This window comes from Rhinopithecus bieti, unplaced genomic scaffold (assembly GCF_001698545.2).
Source record: "Rhinopithecus bieti isolate Rb0 unplaced genomic scaffold, ASM169854v2 scaffold_2205, whole genome shotgun sequence".
Lineage (NCBI taxonomy): Eukaryota > Metazoa > Chordata > Mammalia > Primates > Cercopithecidae > Rhinopithecus > Rhinopithecus bieti.
In genome coordinates, this window is record NW_016803673.1 from 2,477,847 (window position 1) to 2,496,988 (window position 19,142).

Consider the following 19,142-nt stretch of genomic DNA (forward strand, 5'->3'; position numbering starts at 1 on the left):
TTTTTTTTTTTTAGTAGAAACAGGGTTTCTCCATGTTGGTCAGGCTGGTCTCGAACTCCTGACCTCAGGTGGTCCGCCCGCCTCAGCCTCCCAAAGTGCTGGGATTACAGGCATGAGCCACGGCGCCCAGCCTTTAAAGACACAATTTTAAAACTGTGTCCCTTACAAAAACGATTCCTATCAAAAGCCCTCAAGAACCAGGTAGACCTTTTAGGTTTGTCAGTTTTCATTGACATCATTTATAGTGACCCATTTATATTTCTCCAAGTCACAACTCTCTAAGAAGAAGACTCCTCATAGCTGAGGGAAGGATGACAGTTACATCCACTCACTCTTTGTCCTGGAAAACCTGGGATTTGCAAGTGAATTTCATAATCAAATCTAGATCAAATGTCTCCAGTCAAGCTGGTGCCCACTAGCAAATGACAGACTCTCCTCCTGACAAAAAAAAGTTCCCAGTCTCTTCATATACTCCTTTCTTGATGATTTTTTTTCTTTTTTTTTGTTTTTTTTGAGACAGAGTTTCACTCAGGCTGGAGTGCAATGGCTCAATCTTGGCTCACTGCAACCCCCACTTCCCGGATTCAAGCAATTCTCCTGCCTCAGCCTCCCGAAAGCTGGGATTACAGGTGCCCGCCACCACGCCCAGCTAATTTTTTTTGTATTTTTAGTGGAGATGGGGTTTCCCCATGTTGGCCAGGTTGGTCTTGAACTCCTGACCTCATGTGATGCTCCTGCCTTGGCCTCCCAAAGTGCTGGGATTACAGGCGTGAGCCACCCCGCCCAGCCTTTTCTTCTTGTTTTGTTATTAATGGTTTTTTTTGGAGACAGAGTCTCACTTTGTCACCCAGGCTGGAGTGCAGTGGCACTCAGCTCACTGCAACCTCCACCTCCCGGGTTCAAGCTGTTCTCCTGCCTCAGCCTCCTGAGTAGTTGAGATTACAGGTGTGCGCCACCACGCCCAGCTAATTTTTGTGTTTTTAGTAGAGACAGCGTTTTGCCATGTCATGTTGTCTAGGCTGGTCTTGAACACCTGACCTCAGGTGATCCGCCGTAGCTTCCTAAAATGCTGGAATTACAGGTGTGAGCCACTGCGTCCAGTCTTCTTCATGTGTTCTGTTATGTTTTAAATGAAAGAAGCAGTAGCTTGGAACTGGAAAGGCTCTTCAGGGGGCACAGAGTCAACCTCTCCTAGGTTACTGAGAGGAGGCCAAACCCACTCAGGCTCCTAGACTTGCCTGTGGCCACTGAAGAAAAGCCGGGTCTTGGTCCCCAGCGCCCCTTGCCCCTGGTGTTGCTCTTCTGGCACAAGTCAAGGGAAGAGCACTCGCGGGTGAAAGGGCTGCTCATATACAACACCCAAGTGGGTTAGGACCATGTCTGTAAGGCAGCGCAAGCTGCCGCTGTCAGATGATCTCATTAGAGTCCGCCTGGGTGGTGGCAGAGCATGGCTGCAGGAGCTTCCATGCCCTTTTGCCGGCAGCTTGGGAGCGCAGCGACTTGTATTCACCCAAACCCCAATCAGATAGACACAGGCAGGTTAATAGGGTTTGAAGTCAAAATATGGCTTCTTGTGGACAGAATCTGACCAAGCCCAGGTGGGGCTTTGTTTCTATTTATCCACATAGTACTTAAAGCTGCCAGACCAGGCTTTTACATCAAAATGACCTAATTTGAAGCCAATAGGGGATTACCATGGAAGTCACTGATCAGATAAAGTGACATATCCACTTTTTCTCATTTTCAGAAAACAAGAGCAAAGCCGAAGTGACAAGATTTGACCAGAAAGTGTGGGCTGCTGAAAGCAAGACCTAAATAAGCTTAGTTTCCCAGGCCCAGTGTCTTCCGATAGTATGACAATGACATTAAGTCTTTCACTGGGCCAGGTGCATGATAGACATTCCTTGTGTGACCTTCCTGACTGCAGGAGGTGGACCAGAGCGTCTCCATCTTCGGATGGGCAGAGGGAGGTTGGCTGGCTGCACTGGCTCGTGGTGGGCTGGAGACTGAGTCCACATCTTTTTACCCCAAAGGCTGGGTTCCTCACTGCTTGGTGGACTGTGACCTTTCCTTCTGGTCTGCAGAGGCTGGTCCACGGGGACGAGCAGTCCGGTTAGTTTCTGCTGGCAGGCTCCCCGCAGCTGCATCTCTTGTCTCTCTGCCTCTGGCATCAAGCTCCTTGCTCTGGCAGCCAGGGACAGTGTCCTCTTGCTCCCAGGAGCCATGTTCTGTAGAAACTGCTGAGACATGCTGTATGCAGGAGCTGGGCATTTGGAAGCCATGGGAAGGGGCCAGAAACTCTAATGAACTCAGCAATCCAAACTAATGTCCATGCCTGCAGCTGCTCCTCATTGCCTATTAGACCCTCTGCAAAATGTAGCTTCTAAGCAATTTATACCCATAAACAGCAATATTAGCACTTAATGGGTTCTGCCTGGTGGCTCATCACCAAGGTGACAGAAAAGCTGCATGGGGCCTTCCTCTCCAGTGTGGCCTTTGGTGTTTTTAACCTGTCCTCAAGAGTGGCAGAGCTAGTCCTGGGTCTTGGGAGCTGGCCTTGGCCCTAGCTGAAGTGCTGGGGAAGCGAGGATGGGCCCGAGGACACCTGAACCCACAGGTGGCACAGGCACTGCGAGGCTCCCAATGAACACTGTGCTGGTGGCTGTCTGGTGTGGCAAGGTCCTGTGACAGTGGCAGGCTCTGTCATATCCTGCCCTATACCATGAAGGAGTGGGGAGAGAAGGCAAAGAGGAGCTGACTCACTTTTCTTTGTGCGGTGATCTTAACGGGAGGTTAAAACACAGCCACCTTGCTCTTTAGGGGAGTGCGGGGGAGAAGCAGGGGAGGTTGTGGTTAGCAAGGCTCCTCCCAGAACATGGGGCCCAGTCGTTCTCAGTTACGTCTTTCCTACAATTGGGATTCTGATCACACAGTTTTTTAGTAAAGCCAGGCCATCATCTCCCACATTGGGCTGCCAACACCGTTTCTGGCCCTGCAGGGTGCGGTGTGAACCTATAGAGCAGCACGGGAGGGAGGCTTGGGGAAGTTCTGGAGCTGCAGTGAGCCAGTGAGCTGGAGCCGGCTCTGACAGGCTGATGTGAGGGAAGCCGCTGGGCCGCAGGTGCTCGTGTCTAGGATGTGTGGGACCTGAGTTGGGCTTTGAACGAGGCAGCCCCAGTCCTTGGTGATCAAGTGCCTTTTTCCTCGATGTTCTCATTCACCACTAATTTGCAAGCCGCTTTCTGTCCTGAGTATGAAGAGAAAGTGGAGTTTTCTATGTGGCGTGGGAGCTGCAGGTGGCTGTGATAGTGATCACTAGATGCCCACGAAGTCATCTCTCAGGGTGGATATCATTAATTACGTTTCTAAAATCCCCTTCAGTCGTCTAAAATAACCACCCCTTTGAGAGAAATCTCAGTCTTCCTGTTAAGCCCCTCAGATGCTGTCACTGCTTATGAACCATATCCTGCTTGATGGCGTGGTTCTCGGAGAGACTTAATGAGAAGCTTGGCCACAGAGGTGAGCTAACTCTGTCATCTCCTTCCTGCAGCCTGCCAGGTCAACAGCCACCTCTGGCTCTGCTGTCACAGTTCTCTGGCAGGGGGGGAGGGGGACTGTCACAGGTTTTATGTGCTTGCCATGTTTACACAGGTCACCTGTGTGCTGGCTACCAGCAATGGCCTGAGTGCCTGCAGTGTGGCTGCTCTTGTCTGTCCTGGGGTGCTGTGTGTCCTTCCTGTGTTGGGGGCTCTTCTCTGCTGTGCTGAGGGGACACTGGCTTTGGGACATGTTCTAGAGTGGCATGACATGGTTCCAGTGTCCAATTTGAAGTAGTTGTGACCAACATGCATGTAGGAAATAAGGTTAATGTTGGGCCCTGGTCTTTAAACATGGCTTTTTCAGTGTTCAGTCCAAACAGATGCTCATTAGATAGTGGTTGGTTTTTTTTTGTTTTTTTGTTTTGTTTTGTTTTTTTGAGACGGAGTTTCGCTCTGTCGCCCAGGCTGGAGTGCAGTGGCCGGATCTCAGCTCACTGCAAGCTCCGCCTCCTGGGTTTACGCCATTCTCCTGCCTCAGCCTCCCGAGTAGCTGGGACTACAGGCGCCCGCCACCTCGCCCGGCTAGTTTTTTGTATTTTTTAGTAGAGACGGGGTTTCACCGTGTTAGCCAGGATGGTCTCGATCTCCGACCTCGTGATCCGCCCGTCTCGGCCTCCCAAAGTGCTGGGATTACAGGCTTGAGCCACCGTGCCCGGCCGATAGTGGCTGGTTTAAAGGAGACTGCATCAGCCTGACTTACAGCTAGTCAGCCTTCAGTCTAGACCAGGCTTGCCTTTGAAAACCAGAACAGCCAAGCAGTAGATGTGCTCAGTTCAGAATGCAGTACCTACATTTTTGCATATTTTTCCCCACAGCCAAGAGCTGTGTCTCTCTCCTCACCATGCTCGCGCAGGGAAGGAGGTGTGAATTGCCTGTCCCACCTTCTCTCCCTTTTTTGCTTTTTAATCCTCTTGACCCAGACACTCCAATTAAGAGTCGCAGACTCATCAAAGAGACTTTTAAACACTGCCTCAAATCTTGTGGGCTGTGCACGTAGCAGATGAGCATGTTAAATGTGGGTCCTGCAACTGGGGGAAGCTTAGACCGCAGCCCATGGCTGGGCTGGTTTGCTCATCTCGGGCCAGTGAGTGCCTCACAGCTGTCATTTTAGAAGCAAGTCAGGACACCTCTGGTATCTGTCTTAGGTGTGGATTGCAGTCTACCTCTCTGCTGCTGTTGGGGTCCCCGCCCCACACCCACACCCCACCCTGGGAGTCCCGCCACGGCTCCGTCTCATCTCAGAGGTCTGCACAGCCTCTTTTTGAGCTCTTCCTTCCCAGTGGTTGCTTTTCCCTTGGTTCAGATGAGGTAAAGGCCTGTGTCCTTGCTGGGGCTTCCCAGCTGGGCCACGACGTGAGGCCATTACTTGAGAGCAGTGGCACATTGCGTGCCGTGGTGGTATGCTTTATTCTTCCACGGAATATGGGTGATTACACTGTTGCTGGGCATTTAGAGAGCAACGGGGCCATGAGGCAGAACCTGGGGAGGGTGTGTGGCGTCACCTTTCCCACCGCCCAGTGCGATGCGGGTTGCTTACCCTGTGCACACGGGCATCTTGTGCTGGTTCTCTGCATTGGCCCTAAAATTCACAGGGGAGTATTTGGGGCCTTTTAAAAAATGAAAAGTGAAACAAGGTTTTCCTCCTAGTAAAGCTGGAAAGAATCTTACCAACCATTAGTTCAGCTGGCCTCACTTTACTGTAGGATAGTAGAGACGCTCTCAGAAAGGGCGTGTCCAGGTCACACAGTGTGCTGGCTGGACGGTACCAGGGCAGGGTGAGATCACAGGGCCTCAGAGCCTCCGCCTGCGCTTCATCTCCCAAACCCGCTTGGTGATTCTCTGGGTATCTGTCGGTCACTGTGATTTCTCCCATCACTTCCGTGGAGTCAAAGGCTGAGTAAATGAGTGTAGAACTGACAATGCAGGGCACAGTGGATTTGGGGAGAATGGCCACCTGGCTTTGTAATCTCTGCCTTTGCTGTCTGCCACATGGGAGCCAATCCACAGTGCTGACCTAGCCAGGGCCCCACCTGACAGGCTGGAGGGTGATCTGAACACCCAGGGGCGTGGTAACAGATGGGCAGCTTCAGCAGTGTCTAGGACTTTGAAGCAACTTTAAAAAATGCTGAAAAGTAAGAAACACACACATCTTCCTTTGTTCCAACAGTAGGTTTAGTCAGCCCTAGGAGGCCTGTGCAGCTGACTTTCGCTCACCTCCTGTGGGGGTCAGCCTCTTGGGTGCTCTTTAGACTCTGGCTTCCCAACATGCATTCGTGGGTGGGTCCCCTGATCTTTCTCCGAAGGACTTGCTGTGTTACAGGATTTCTTTCACTTTGTATCTCAGTTTTGCATGGGTGATAAGAGAGAAGTGCATGGGGTAAAGCTGCGTGACATTTGTACCTGGCATCGGTAGTGCATGTTGGCTACCTAACCCAGCCGTCATAAATGACCTGACTCATAGCACAGCAGGAAGTCATAAATGTTTTCTTTCCCTTTGACATTTGACAGTGATTTCACGCACTTGCATTTCATTGCTGTTGAAACAGCTGTCCATCCTATTTGTTAGTGTGTTTTAATTTGCTCTAGATTATGCAGGCTTTGACAAAATCCCAGTGCTTTCTAGCCATTAGCGGTACCAGCTTCATACTGTGCTGACAGTTGCTGCACACACAGTCCCCAAGTCAGATCCTGAGCTTGCAGGGGAGAGCTCCATCAGGGGTGGGGAAGCACTAGCCCTGGTTTGTAACAGTACACATGCGCTGTCCAGAGCCTGGGGCTTCCTCCTGCGCTCTGGAGATTTTCGGATAACTGGAAACACGTGATGTTACTATTCAGTCAGCCATGTGGCCATCTAGGCCTGGCACCCTGGCTGTCACCTAAGCCAACCCTTGTTCTGTCAGGGTACTCTGGGCGTCACTGGGCAGGCTGGGAGGTCCAGGCCCTTGGCACCTCAGCCATGTGTGACCTGCAGGCTGGGGTCAAGTCTTGGCATTGCACCATCAGGTCTGCGAAGCCGGGGGAACCCCTTCCTGCTGGGTTTCATATGCCCATTTGTAAGGTGAGGGGTTGGACCAGAGCAGCAGAGATGCCTGGCAAAGTGTAGTGGTGCCTCAGTAGGGAGGCTGCTGCCGGCATGTCGTGGGCAGAGGCCAGGCTTGCTGCGTCATAGCCTGCAGCACCCAGGATGACGCATGGCAGAGTGGCCTGGCCTCAGATGCCGGTAGTGCTGAGGTGCAGAAGCCCTGGATAGATGACCTCTAAGTGCCTTTTCAGATGTCATTCTGTGATCCCAACTTGTAAGTGCCTTTGACCGAAAAGAGCAGCTCTGTGTCTTGCTGCGGTGCCACCTTCGATGACTGTAGTTGCCTGCCGAGGCACCGGGGGAAATCACAGTGGTAGAGTGTTAGGGCTGCCGCCCTCTGGGGTCTGCCCCAGAGGGTCTAATGTCAAGTCATGCATCTCCGGGACTGATCCTTGGATTGTTGCATGCGTCCATACTCACAGGGTAGTGCTCAGGAGCAAGCACTGAGAGCCCCCTAGTCTGCCCTGGGAAGGCACCGAGGCTGACAAGAGCTCTTGCCTTCCGCAGCGTCTGTTCCTCACGCACACCCCGTCCAAGGACGTGCCCGGCAGCGGCCTGGTGCTCCTCGCCGCAGCCACCTCACCCTTGGGTTTCTGTGGCCCTGCAGTTCCTCCGTGTCACAAAGCAGTACCTGCCCCATGTGGCGCGCCTCTGTCTGATCAGCACCTTCCTGGAGGACGGCATCCGCATGTGGTTCCAGTGGAGCGAGCAGCGCGACTACATCGACAGCACCTGGAACTGCGGCTACCTGCTGGCCTCATCCTTCGTCTTCCTCAATTTGCTGGGACAGCTGAGTGAGTGGCTCTGAGGGTGGTCAGGATTCACTGGGCGTCTTGTTCTGTGATCGTTAGCAGTTGGGAGGCTGTGTGTGAGCTCGGGGGTCTCCTGAGACTGCTGTCCCCCGTCCATTCCCCTCTTCTCCAGCTCAGCTGTGCCAGGCCAGGAGTCTGGTTCTGCAAGCCTTGGCAGGGACGCTCAGTCTCTAGCCCTGGGCTCACTGCTTTAGGGCTTGCTAAGGAAATAGGACATGGTGTCTGTCAGGGACCCAAAGCAGGAGATGCTGGAGTCTGACTGGTCTGGGTGGATCAGAGAGGAACTAAGGCTGTCAAAGACAAAGGTGTCTACAAAGGATAAGTAGATTGAGGTAAATGGAGAGGGGAGAGCATTCATGAGCCCAGAATGAAGCTCGTGTTGGCTCAGGTCTGTCTTATGGCCTTGGTGGACCAGCTTCTGGTGGCAGTCCTCCCTCCTTTGTACATTACAGGCCAAGGGATTTGCGCTTCCCCCCTGTTCAGAAGCGCTCCACAGTAGAGCAGTTAATTGCCTGCCTCAGGTAGGTGGCTGACTTGGGAGCTGACTGTGGGAAATGGCCCATTCTTTATTACGGCAAGGGCTCCACTTTCTGGTGTTTGTGATAAGTCTAGTCAGACTTACCATGTGTGGTCCTTGCCTATCATTAATTCTCCCAGAAGTTGCCTTTTGCTTGGATAGGTGGTTTGGCTGCCTCTGGATGAAAGGGCCAGGTGAGATGGCAGTGTACCGAGACAGTGCTCCCCCCGGCCCCGGCACCCACCCTCAGGCCCCCTAACCCTTGTCCTTCCCTCCAGCTGGCTGCGTCCTGGTGTTGAGCAGGAACTTCGTGCAGTACGCCTGCTTCGGGCTCTTTGGAATCATAGCTCTGCAGGTACACGGGCTGCGTGGTCGGGGCTCCCTTCTCTTTGCTCTCGTGGAGCAGAGCTTCTGAAAAGACATCCTTGAGGGTTCATTGTCACTCCCCCTTCAGCCCCTTGCATGTCTCTGACTGCCTGGAGCTCCTTTCTCTTCTGGGGAAGTCGTGAGCCCAAGCAGGGCTGTAGAGGCAGGTCATTCGGTACTGGACCATCTTTTGTCCCATTCCTATTACCGTGACAAGGGAAGTCCCGAGCTTGGTTGCAGCGAGGATGCTGTCTTGTCATCACGTTGCTTCATAAAGAAGAATACCTGGTTATTCAGAATGAAATGCTGGGAACAGAGTATCTGAATCCATATCAATGGTCTCAGAATAACTTTGTTCTCCGGAACATCATAGCACATTTCTTGAGAAATACAGAACCACATTTTTGAGCTTAGATTTGTCCTTGGTCTCCTGTGATGGTTTTGTGTGTTTTAGACTCCAGCTGACATTGGAGAGACTGTCTAATGTATTATGAAGTCTGTGGAAATGCCTTTGGAAAGGCCGAGACTCAAGTGTCTCTCTCTTCTTTCCCCTCAGACGATTGCCTACAGCATTTTATGGGACTTGAAGTTTTTGATGAGGTATGTGCATTCTGGTTGGTTTTAGTTGGTTTTAGTATACGCTGCTCATACAGGTTGAGCATGGCAAATCCAAAGTCTGAAATGCTCCAAAATGGCAAAAATCTTGGGCACCAACATGACACTCAAAGGAAGTGCTCATTGGAGCATTTCAGGTTTTGGATTTTCAGATTTGGGATGCTCAGCTGATAAGTATATAATGCAAATATACCAAAATCTGAAACACTTTGGGTCCCAAGCATTTCAGGTTAGGGATACTCAGGGATACTCACTCTGTAATTCTAAACTCAGTTAACTATTGGTTGGAGTAGACTTCTTTGGGTCCAAACCAAGCTTGTCCAGCCTGTGGTCCATGGGTTGAATGCGGCCCAACACAAACTCATAAACTTCCTTAAAACATTGACAGCTTTTTTGCAATTTTTAAGTTTTATTTTTTAGCTCATCAGCTATCATTAGCATTAGTGTGTTTTATGTGTGGCCAAGACAGTTCTTCCAGTGTAGCCTAGGGAGGCCAAAAGATTGGACCCCCTGGTCTAAATTCCGCCTCTTAGAAACAAGTTCTAAAGAGGATGTTGCAGAGCCCCTATAATAGTAGAGACTGAAACCGTCTCTTCTGACCCCTTATTTCACGGGCATGGGGACTCAGGGTCTGAGTGGAGGACAGGCCTGCCCACGGGGACCCAGCTGGTCAACACTGAAGCTGTGACTAGGACTCGGTTGTGTGTGTGTTCAGGTAGCCCATTGCTGTCGAGTTGTAAAGCCATCTCTGTCTCTTCAGCTATGTAAGGAACTATGTAAGATTTTACATGGGTGTAACTTGAGTCTGAGGTCCTGTGCGCATGCCTGCCTGGTCCTGCTTGGCAGATCACTGGGTCTGGAGAAAGGGAAGTAAGGGCCTTCCAACACTGGCAGCAAGTTCTCCCTGCACCTGGTCTCACAGACAGGCCAGATCCTGGTGAGGCTTAGCTTCCAGCCCACATATCTGTTCCTCAGGAACCTGGCCCTGGGAGGAGGCCTGTTGCTGCTCCTAGCAGAATCCCGTTCTGAAGGGAAGAGCATGTTTGCGGGCGTCCCCACCATGCGTGAGAGCTCCCCCAAACAGTACATGCAGCTCGGAGGCAGGGTCTTGCTGGTTCTGATGTTCATGACCCTCCTTCACTTTGACGCCAGCTTCTTTTCTGTAAGTATTCCTACTTGCCTGAATGGGTCTGGTTTCTTGTCCTTCAGAGAGAATGCTGTCCGTCCCCCACCCCCTCCCTGCTCACCTCTCCCTGGTTGGGTACTAACCACAACCTGGGGGAGCTGCTCAAATGGAACAAACTTTTTGATCCCATTAAAACAGACCAAAACATCATCAATCTCGTGTGTCAAGCCTTCCTTCCAGCAAGTGAAGGCCAGAACCTCTGACCTTGGTGGAGTGTGCTTGGCCGTTGGTAGGGCCAAGGCTCTCCACCCAGGCTCCCCTTACTCTTCTTTCTCTCTTCCCTGTTCATATCTTCAGTAATTCCTGTGTGTCAGGTGTCAGAGGCAGGCCTACAGGAGCTTCCAGAGCACATCTCTGGAGCTGACTGAGAGCCCTGGCTAGACAGTGTCCAGGAAGAGCTCCTGGTGCCATGGGGAGAAAAGAGAAGATGTTTCTGGCCTGGATGGCTGGGTGGGCCAAGAAGCACTTGGGAATTTAGTTATGGATTAGAGATTCATCTTGGTAAATCACAGCCTTTTACTAGTTGGGAACTTCAATCTTCCCCAAACCTTCCACATTTCAAAGCTGGTGCTTTATTGCCTCCTGCCTCCTCCTAGCTTTTATCTCCCCTCTTGCACCAGCAGCCGTCTCAGCAGTAACTACATCAGCCTGATGGATAGAGACTTCATGATATGCAGCAGCTGGAACTTTTGTTTATAAAGCATCTCTTTTCCTCACGTTTATTTTGAATTTCTTACGTTTCAACCTATGCAGATTGTCCAGAACATCGTGGGCACAGCTCTGATGATTTTAGTGGCCATTGGGTTTAAAACCAAGCTGGCTGCTTTGACTCTTGTTGTCTGGCTCTTTGCCATCAACGTATATTTCAACGCCTTCTGGACCATTCCAGTCTACAAGCCCATGCATGACTTCCTGAAATACGACTTCTTCCAGACCATGTCGGTGATCGGGGGCTTGCTCCTCGTGGTGGCGCTGGGCCCTGGGGGTGTCTCCATGGATGAGAAGAAGAAGGAGTGGTAACAGTCACAGATCCCTACCTGCCTGGCTAAGACCCGTGGCCGTCGAGGACTGGTTTGGGGTGGAGTCAACAAAACTGCCAGCTTTTATGTATCCTCTTCCTTTCCCCTCCCTTGGTAAAGGCACAGATGTTTTGAGAACTTTATTTGCAGAGACACCTGAGAATTCATGGCTGGTCTGCTCTGGAGCCACAGTCTGGCGTTTGACCCTTCAGTGCTGGCCAGCCTGGCAGTTGGAGGCCTCCCCCATGCCAAGGCTTTGGAGTGAACAGCCCGCTTGGCTGTGGCATCTCAGTCCTATTTTTGAGTTTGTTTTGTGGAGGTGCAGGAGGGCCTTCAGGCTGTGCTGTGAGCAGACACATTGGTATCACCATTCAGAGCAACCTCCCTCTTATTTTTAAGTTTGTTTTTAGTGAAAACTACTAAATGATTTTGGGTGGTTCAGCCAAACTTCAGAACGGTTAAATCTCCCTGGTTTAAAATCACACCAGTGGCTTCAATGTTGTTCCTGCCCCTGTATTGTAGTATTTTATAGGAACAGTGAAAACATTTAGGGACACCCAAAGAATGATGCAGTATTAAAGTGGTGGAAGCTGCTGTTTATGATAAAAGTCATCGGTCAGAAAATCAGCTTGGATTGGTGCCAAGTGTTTTATTGGGTAACACCCTGGGAGTTTTAGTAGCTTGAGGCAAGGCCGAGGGGCAAAGGAGTACTTGGGAAGCTGCTGGTCTCAGAGCTGGCAGTGGGGAGGGCTAGTGAGACCACACACGGGGTGGCCCCAGCAGCAGCACCCCGCAAGCCAACCTGGCCAGCTGCTCCTCGGACCAGCTTGGGGAGCTGCAGCCGCTGTGGGCAGGGGGTGTGGCGGGAGCTCCCAGCACTGGAGACCCACGGACTCAATCCAGTTACCTCACATGGGGCCTTTTCTGAGCAAGGTCTCAAAAGCGCAGGCCACCCTGGCTGAGCAGCATCCTCCTTTCCCAGCTGCATTCGCCCTGTGGGCAGCCCGACACGCCACTTTCCCGAGGCTGTTGCTCACTCAGATTGTCCGTTTGCTATGCCGAATGCAGCCAAAATTCCTTTTTACAATTTGTGATGCCTTACCGATTTGATCTTAATCCTGTATTTAAAGTTTTCTAACACTGCCTTATACTGTGTTTCTCTTTTTGGGGGGTTTAACTGCTTGTTGCTCCCTGTCGTCTGCACCATAGTAAATGCCACAAGGGTGGTCGAACACCTCTCTGGCCCCTAGACCTATCTGGGGACAGGCTGGCTCAGCCTGTCTCCAGGGCTGCTGCGTCCCAGCCCCAAGCCTGCCTCCAGCTTGGCCTCTTGTCCGTTGGCTCTGCAGGGCAGCGGTGAGGGAGGTTTCTGCTCATAAGTGCTTTTGGAAGTCACCTACCCTGAGGAGGGGACACCTTTTTAACACAGCCGAGCTAGTCCCAACGCGTTTGCAAATCTTCCCCTGGTGGAAGATTTTACCCCCTAATATTGGTAAGATCAAGCAACGGCTTCAGGACATGGGTTCTTTCCTCCTGTGACCATTCAAGTGCTCACTGCACGAAGACTGGCTTCTCACTGTTTCAACCTCACCAGGGCTGTCTCTTGGTCCACACCCTGCTCCCCATCAGTGCCGTATGACAGCCCCATCAAATGACCTTGGCCAAGTCGGGGTTTCTCTGTGGTCAAGGTTGGTTGGCTGGTTGGTGGAAAGTAGGGTGGACCAAAGGAGGCCACGTGAGCAGTCAGCACCGGTTCTGCACCAGCAGCACCTCCGTCCTAGTGGGTGTTCCTGTTTCTCCTGGCCCTGGGTGGGCTAGGGCCTGATTGGGGAAGATGCCTTTGCAGGGAGGAGAGGGTAAGTGGGATCTACCAATTGGTTCTGGCAAAACAGTTTCTAAGATTTTTTGCTTTATGTGGGAAACAGATCTAAATCTCATTTTATGCTGTATTTTATATCTTAGTTGTGTTTGAAAACATTTTTGATTTTTGGAAACACATCAAAATAAATAATGGCATTTGTTGTATGTAGTGTGATCCTACAGTGTTGCCCAACCTGACTGGGGCTCCCCTCAGGATGCCAGTGGGCGAGGCTGCTTCTTTGAAGACCACTCAGAAGCCATGTCCAGAGAGAATTAGTTCCTCAGAGTCCCTGCTGCTTCCTGGGTGTGGGGGACAGACCCCCTCAGCTCTGCCTTAGAGGGCAACAGATGTCATGAGACAAGGATAAGTAGGAAGAGAAGACATGGGGACAGCCAATCATTCAGAGGACACGCGACTTGATGAGGAGTGGGGGAAATATTTGAAGGCTTTCTCGAAACTTCACGGCATGTGCTTTTATTAACCTGGCTGTTTACAGGAGCTGAAGCTCTTGGGTTTGCAGTGATGACTCTTGAACTTCTTTTTCAACGAGCCCAACTGCTTCTGTGGGATAAACAGAATTCTGATTACTGAGCCTTTCTGATCCCATGGAGAAGGGGGCCCCGGAGTGCAGGGCTTTCCCCACCTGTACAGCCTCGGAGGTGTTGGTGTCAAATACCCACAGAGGCTTTCTCCACCCCCGTTTCCTTAACAGCTGCAGGATTAGACTGCGCTCAGCAGGGCCTTAGAGGAGCATGGTGCAATGCCACACGCTAATTAGGACCTTGACCTCTTCTAGCCTTGGTCCTGCTTATCTACCAAAGGCGGGGAAGTCTCTACTCCTGCCCTGATGGCGAAGGCAAAGGTGGTGGCTAGTCATCAGGTCCCTGTGCCCAGAGGTAAGGACAAACAAGCCACAGCTCATAGTCTGAGGTGGGAGGGTGTCCTCACAAACCACTGGTCTTGACCGTGGTCCATGGAGCCTGGCTTCCACAAGGGGCTGGCTGGGAAGCAACGGTAGCCACTCACAGCCTTCCGCCAGCCAGCGGCCTCATCTTCTATGGTCCTTGTGTGTTGTTGGCTTGGGATTTCACTTGTGAAAAAGGTTTTCTTTTTTTAAACAAATGGAAAACCATCACTAGAGGAAGCCACTGCCACATTAACAGAGTAGAGGTGACAGCTCACCTTCCCACGCTTCTGGACCAGTCCTCGGTACACGGCTGTCTCTCTCCTGCCCTCATCAGTGACCTTCTCTCTTGGGGGCTTTGCCTTCTCATCCTCTTCATCTGTCAAAAAGTCATCAGTGCCATCCGCGTCCTCTGTGCTTCCAAGGTCCTTTCTGGTGAATAGCTCAGCTGGGAGGAACACGGATTGGCTGACGGTTATTTTAGGCTGAGTTCACCACCACCTTTGCAGGGGACGCCGCACCACAGTCTGCTCCCTGCTGACAGGAGAGGGTCAGGGAGAGGCAGGGGTCGTTCGCTTACGTGGGTACAGGTCTGTCATGCTGTCGTCACTTGGAGCTCCCCCTTCATCACTGGATGTGGGCTCCCAGAAGGCTTCCCGCGGGCTAGGCCCGTCACCGTCCATCTGGTCCTCCCTCCTCCTCCTCCGGTGCAGCAGGCAGGCAGGGACGTACTCCACCCCTTGCTTCTGACATTCTTCATCTGGGAGATAAGCCAGCACACGCTGGGCACCTCCACACCCCCCACGGTCCTCTGGGCCACAGCTAACCAATGGGGCCTGCACTCAGCCAGGGCCCCACAGCCCCACTGCCCTGGACAAAAACCAAAGCAGCTGCTGGGCGCCTCAGCTCTGTTCCAACCAGGCATGCAGGGAGGGCGGTGGGGCAGGGCTGCAACCAGGAGGCAAGAAGATGGTACAGGTCTACTGGGCCTTGACCACTTATCCCGGATCCAGCCAGGCCTAGGAAGCCATGACTAGGAGGGCACTGAGGAGGCCCAAGGCCAACTATGCCCCAGTTAGGTTGGCATGGCCTCTCAAAGGCAGCGTGGGCTGGCAGTGATGCCACCCTCTCCCCAGCAGCCTGAAGCCCTCCCTCAGCACATGGGAGGGGTCAGTGGAGGTTGGCTGCCTAGCCTTTGCTGCCCCTTAGTGGGTGAGAGGCTTCCATGGAAGGACCTCACTGGAATCACCACCGTTGTCCCCTCGTATATTAGAGGGTCTGCTGGGGCTTGCCCTCCAGTCCAGCGCAGCTCCCATCATCATCCCTCATGGGCTGCACAAGCCCTGCTGGGCCCTAGCCTAGCCTAGCCTAGATGGCGGCCCATCTCCAGGGCTCTTTCCCTCCTTGTCTCTGGCACCCACCCCCATGGCCATGCAGCAGCTTTGTCACCACCAGAACTTGAAGGCAGAGCCCCCTCACAGCCACGTTCGGACTTCTCTGGACCACTGCCTTGTAGGGACCTCAGCGCCCCAGTCCCGTCTCAGCTCCACGGTCCATCATAACCACTCTTCATGGGAACCCCGTGGCCCCCTGTAGTTAGAACCTTCCTGCCCACCCCTCGATAGCTAACATACTAGCTGGAAAAAGTCCAAGCCCCAGGCTGGGAGCCTTCATGCCTGTAAGGCCTCTGCAAGGTACCCACCTTCTACTTGAGAAACCCTAGTCCTGCCTTCTCAATCCACGCTCATGCTTGGGAGGGCTAGACCGCCTCTCCGAAGACTCATCAAAAGCCTGTGGATGCATCTTCCCATCCACAAGCCAACCTGAATCTGTCTGCTCCAGCCTCTGTCCATTTCCCTCCTTAGCTAGACTCCAGAAAGGCCTTCTGGTGACCCAGGACATGCCTAAGGCCAGACACTGCCCTCACGGGCTGCAGCCTACACTCCACTCTAGCCAGGTGTCCCTGCCAAACTTCGGGTGCCTCACCAAGGTTGCTAGGGGCCTCCACGTTATCAAATACATCATTTGACCTCATCTTCCCTTCAGTAACACGGGAGGAATTCCATCCTCTTCCTGAGGCTCAGGACCAGTCCTCTCTCCCTTCTCTAAACTCTCGCTGGGTGCTCTCAGCATGAGTGTCCCTGTTTCAAAAGCTCGATACTTCCCTAATACACACCTTTCCTAATACAGCTCAAGCTTAAAACCTTCAAAGGGACTCTGAATTCTTCCCCCAAAACCCACCGTCTTTTCCTGGATGGCCACAGTCAAGGGGCCCTCCCTTCTCAACCATGCACACTGTCCACGCAGCCCCGGCCAGCCCTCTCCACACACCCACTGCAGCGCTCCTGGCCTGGCCTCCGGGCCATCCCTGCTGTGCACACTAGCCCAGCCTGTCCTTTGGAGCCTACCTCAGCTAACACATTTTTGCCTCAGACATCCATGGACCCTGGCTTCTCCCTGGGGTGCTGTTCCCCCTGATCCCACTGCTACCACATCCCTCCAGCCTCAGCCTCAAGCGAATCCCTCAGCAAGCCCACCCCACATCCCTCGCCAGGTTTCTTCCACACTTTGCATCGCCACGTGCACTCACTCCCTCCCAAGCCTGCTTCTGGCTCTGCGCCTGCCTGCACTAGAAGCTGTGGGGTCAGGGGCCATCATCCCTCTCTTCATTGTGCCAAAACCAGGCATGGTGCATCAACACGGATTGCTGAAGGATGACCTGCCTTCAAGCACGTTCCATTTGGGGCAGGGCGGGCATGCACTCAGATGGCGATGCAATGATGAGGGTTCACTGGGACTTACATTTACACAGAGCTCGCTGGTACCGCCGGCCCTGGGTGTGCCTCAGCACGTGTTCTGGGCACTTGTTGATGTGCCGCAGGGTGAGTTTGCAGAACAACTGGTGCCTACAGAGCAGAGAGACCAAGTTTGTAGGGACAGTTCACAGCAAGGATTCAGACTGGTGGCTGTGTCTTGGACTCATCCCTGGACGGTCTACCGGGGACAGTGTACCATGCGGCTTGGGCATAGGGCTTTTAAAGGCTCCCGGAGCAATTCCACTCTGAAGCTGGGCGGGGAACCGCTGACCCAGGCCGACTGCTGCCTCTTAATGTTTACCGGAAAAGTAGGCATGGCAGCCTTGCTGACTGCTCCAAGATGAGTTCATGCAAGAGGACGACTCCACCTGGCCAAGTGCTCAAGGAATGGAAAGATCTCATCTCTCTTTTGACGGTTATTACCAACCCTAGTTCCCAGGTAAATCAAAGATCCCTTCTGGGGTCAAGAGGAGAACCCAACGCTGTTCACAACCTCAGGTGACAAAGCACAAGCCTCTACTCCTCTGTGAAGCAGCCACACCCCACAGGACAAACCTCAGGTTTACCGAAAAGCAAACGAGCTCACCGAGAGGCCTCGCCAGGATCGCAGGTGACTCCAGCACCCGGGCGCCCACCTGGATCCCAGGGCTCCCAACTCTGAAAGAGTGGGGGCTGCAGCACTGGCGGAGTCCTCAGGAGGAGGGAACTTTGGGGTTTACCACCCAGGACCTGTTCTCAGCCGAGCCCTCCCGGGAAGCTCTCTTAGAGGGGGCTCAGGCACCGGGGGGTACCAGCGGAGGGGCTGTCCTAATTGCCCTGGGCCTCCCCAAGCCGCCGCGGACCACCTACGGGTTCTTGGTGCTAGGCACGATGTGCGGCTCGAACTCTGCAAAGTCGAAGGCCGGAGAGGCGCGGACCAGCCGCTGGTACTTTTTGCCGCGGGTGTACACCTGGAGCTCCGGCAGGCGGCAGGGCAGCTCGTGACCAGTCAAGATGCACCTCACCTGCGGACGCATGGGCAGGCGGTCAGGAGGGCCGGGGCTCCTGCCACGCCCGCTCCCCGGTGCCCCCTCCGGCCGCGCCCCCTTCCCTCCCCTCCCCTCACCTCGCCGCGCCCTTTCTCCTGCCCTCCCCTCTCCCCTGCCCTCCCCTCAGCCCCTCATCCCAACTGCGCCCTTCTCCGTCACTCCATTCCCCTCCCGCGCCGCGAACCTTGCGGGCGTCCGGCTGGAGCCGCAGGCTCGGGTGCTCGCGCAGGAAGGCCTGCACGTCGGCCGGCAACTCGCTCATGGCCGAGGCGCCCGCAGACCAGGCCAGCGAAAGCAGCTCCCAGAACGTGGGGCCGGGAGCGGGGCTCTGGGCGGGACTCGGCGGCGACCCGGAAGCAGATGCCTCCTGCGTCCCGGAAGAGCCCGCGGGGCCGGGTGCGATGGCGGCGGTGGCTGCACGGCAGCTGGGGCTGCGGGCGGCGGGGCTGGGACGGGTGAGCGCGAGGCATCGGGGACAAGAGGGCGGTACAGGGCGAGGGGAGGGGTCCCGGAGCTCAACCCGCCCGTCCGTGTCCGCAGGCCCCTGCCAGCGCCGCCTGGAGGAGCGTCCTCGGGGTCTCCCCGCGCCCAGGTGAGGGCCGCAGGCCGGGCGGTGATCTAGGCGCCTGGGCAGAGCCACCTGCTGTCTGCCCTGCGCTTTGAAGGAGTGTCGTGGGGATTGAAATGAGCCAAGTGCCGGCTGAGCGGAGGTTCCCTGGGAGTGACAAGTTCCATATTAAAATGCTGTCAGTGGAACTGTGGTCGTGTGCCGGGCATGTAGCGAGCGCTTTGTCCTCACAACAACGCGAGGGGTAGCTCCTTGGTCGTTCCTGTGTTACAGAGAAGGCTCGAGAATTACTTCCTAACGTCCCATCCAGCTAATGGGTGGCCAGCCCAGGCTGAAAGCCCAGGGCTCTGAAAGTAAAGCGCATCTAAACACTGCGGCTTACGTGTTCCTCTCAGTGTGCAGCACAGGTTATTTTGCCGTGTGTAGAGTGCTGTGCAAGCCTGCCGCAGACCTGCATTTTTTTTTTTTTTTTTTTTTTTTGAGACGGAGTCTCGCCCTGTTGCCCAGGCTAGAGTGCAGTGGAGCGATCTCGGCTCACTGCAAGCTCCGCCTCCCAGGTTCACGCCGTTCTCCTGCCTCAGCCTCCCGAGTAGCTGGGACTACAGGCGCCCGCCACCACGCCCGGCTAATTTTTTTTTGTATTTTTAGTAGAGACGGGGTTTCACCGTGTTAGTCAGGATGGTCTCGATCTCCTGACCTCGTGATCCGCCCGCCTCAGCCTTCCAAAGTGCTGGGATTACAGGCGTGAGCCACCGCGCCAGGCCTTTTT

At 53.8% G+C, this 19,142-nt stretch overlaps 3 protein-coding genes across 3 annotated transcripts in view; 2 read left to right on the top strand and 1 right to left on the bottom strand.

Annotated features, from left to right (window-relative positions):
• Window positions 1-13,221, top strand: part of SURF4 (surfeit 4) — a 15,040-nt gene extending 1,819 nt beyond the window's left edge. The window contains exons 2-6 of the mRNA XM_017849173.1: window positions 7,289-7,475; window positions 8,289-8,365; window positions 8,933-8,976; window positions 9,967-10,153; window positions 10,931-13,221. Coding sequence (XP_017704662.1) covers window positions 7,289-7,475; window positions 8,289-8,365; window positions 8,933-8,976; window positions 9,967-10,153; window positions 10,931-11,197 — 762 coding nt within the window. The 3' untranslated portion in view covers window positions 11,198-13,221. The remainder of the gene's footprint in view (window positions 1-7,288; window positions 7,476-8,288; window positions 8,366-8,932; window positions 8,977-9,966; window positions 10,154-10,930) is intronic.
• A 289-nt stretch (window positions 13,222-13,510) lies between these two features.
• Window positions 13,511-18,107, bottom strand: SURF2 (surfeit 2). The gene is made up of 6 exons (XM_017849163.1): window positions 17,990-18,107; window positions 17,627-17,781; window positions 16,764-16,867; window positions 14,542-14,721; window positions 14,240-14,409; window positions 13,511-13,618 (listed from the first exon to the last, which is right to left on the bottom strand). The coding sequence occupies exons 1-6, from the start codon at window positions 18,065-18,067 to the stop codon at window positions 13,535-13,537; spliced, it is 771 nt and encodes a 256-aa protein (XP_017704652.1). The 5' UTR covers window positions 18,068-18,107; the 3' UTR covers window positions 13,511-13,534.
• The window catches only part of SURF1 (SURF1 cytochrome c oxidase assembly factor), a 5,340-nt gene continuing 4,187 nt past the window's right edge, over window positions 17,990-19,142 (top strand). The window contains exons 1-2 of the mRNA XM_017849152.1: window positions 17,990-18,260; window positions 18,346-18,397. Coding sequence (XP_017704641.1) covers window positions 18,066-18,260; window positions 18,346-18,397 — 247 coding nt within the window. The 5' untranslated portion in view covers window positions 17,990-18,065. The remainder of the gene's footprint in view (window positions 18,261-18,345; window positions 18,398-19,142) is intronic.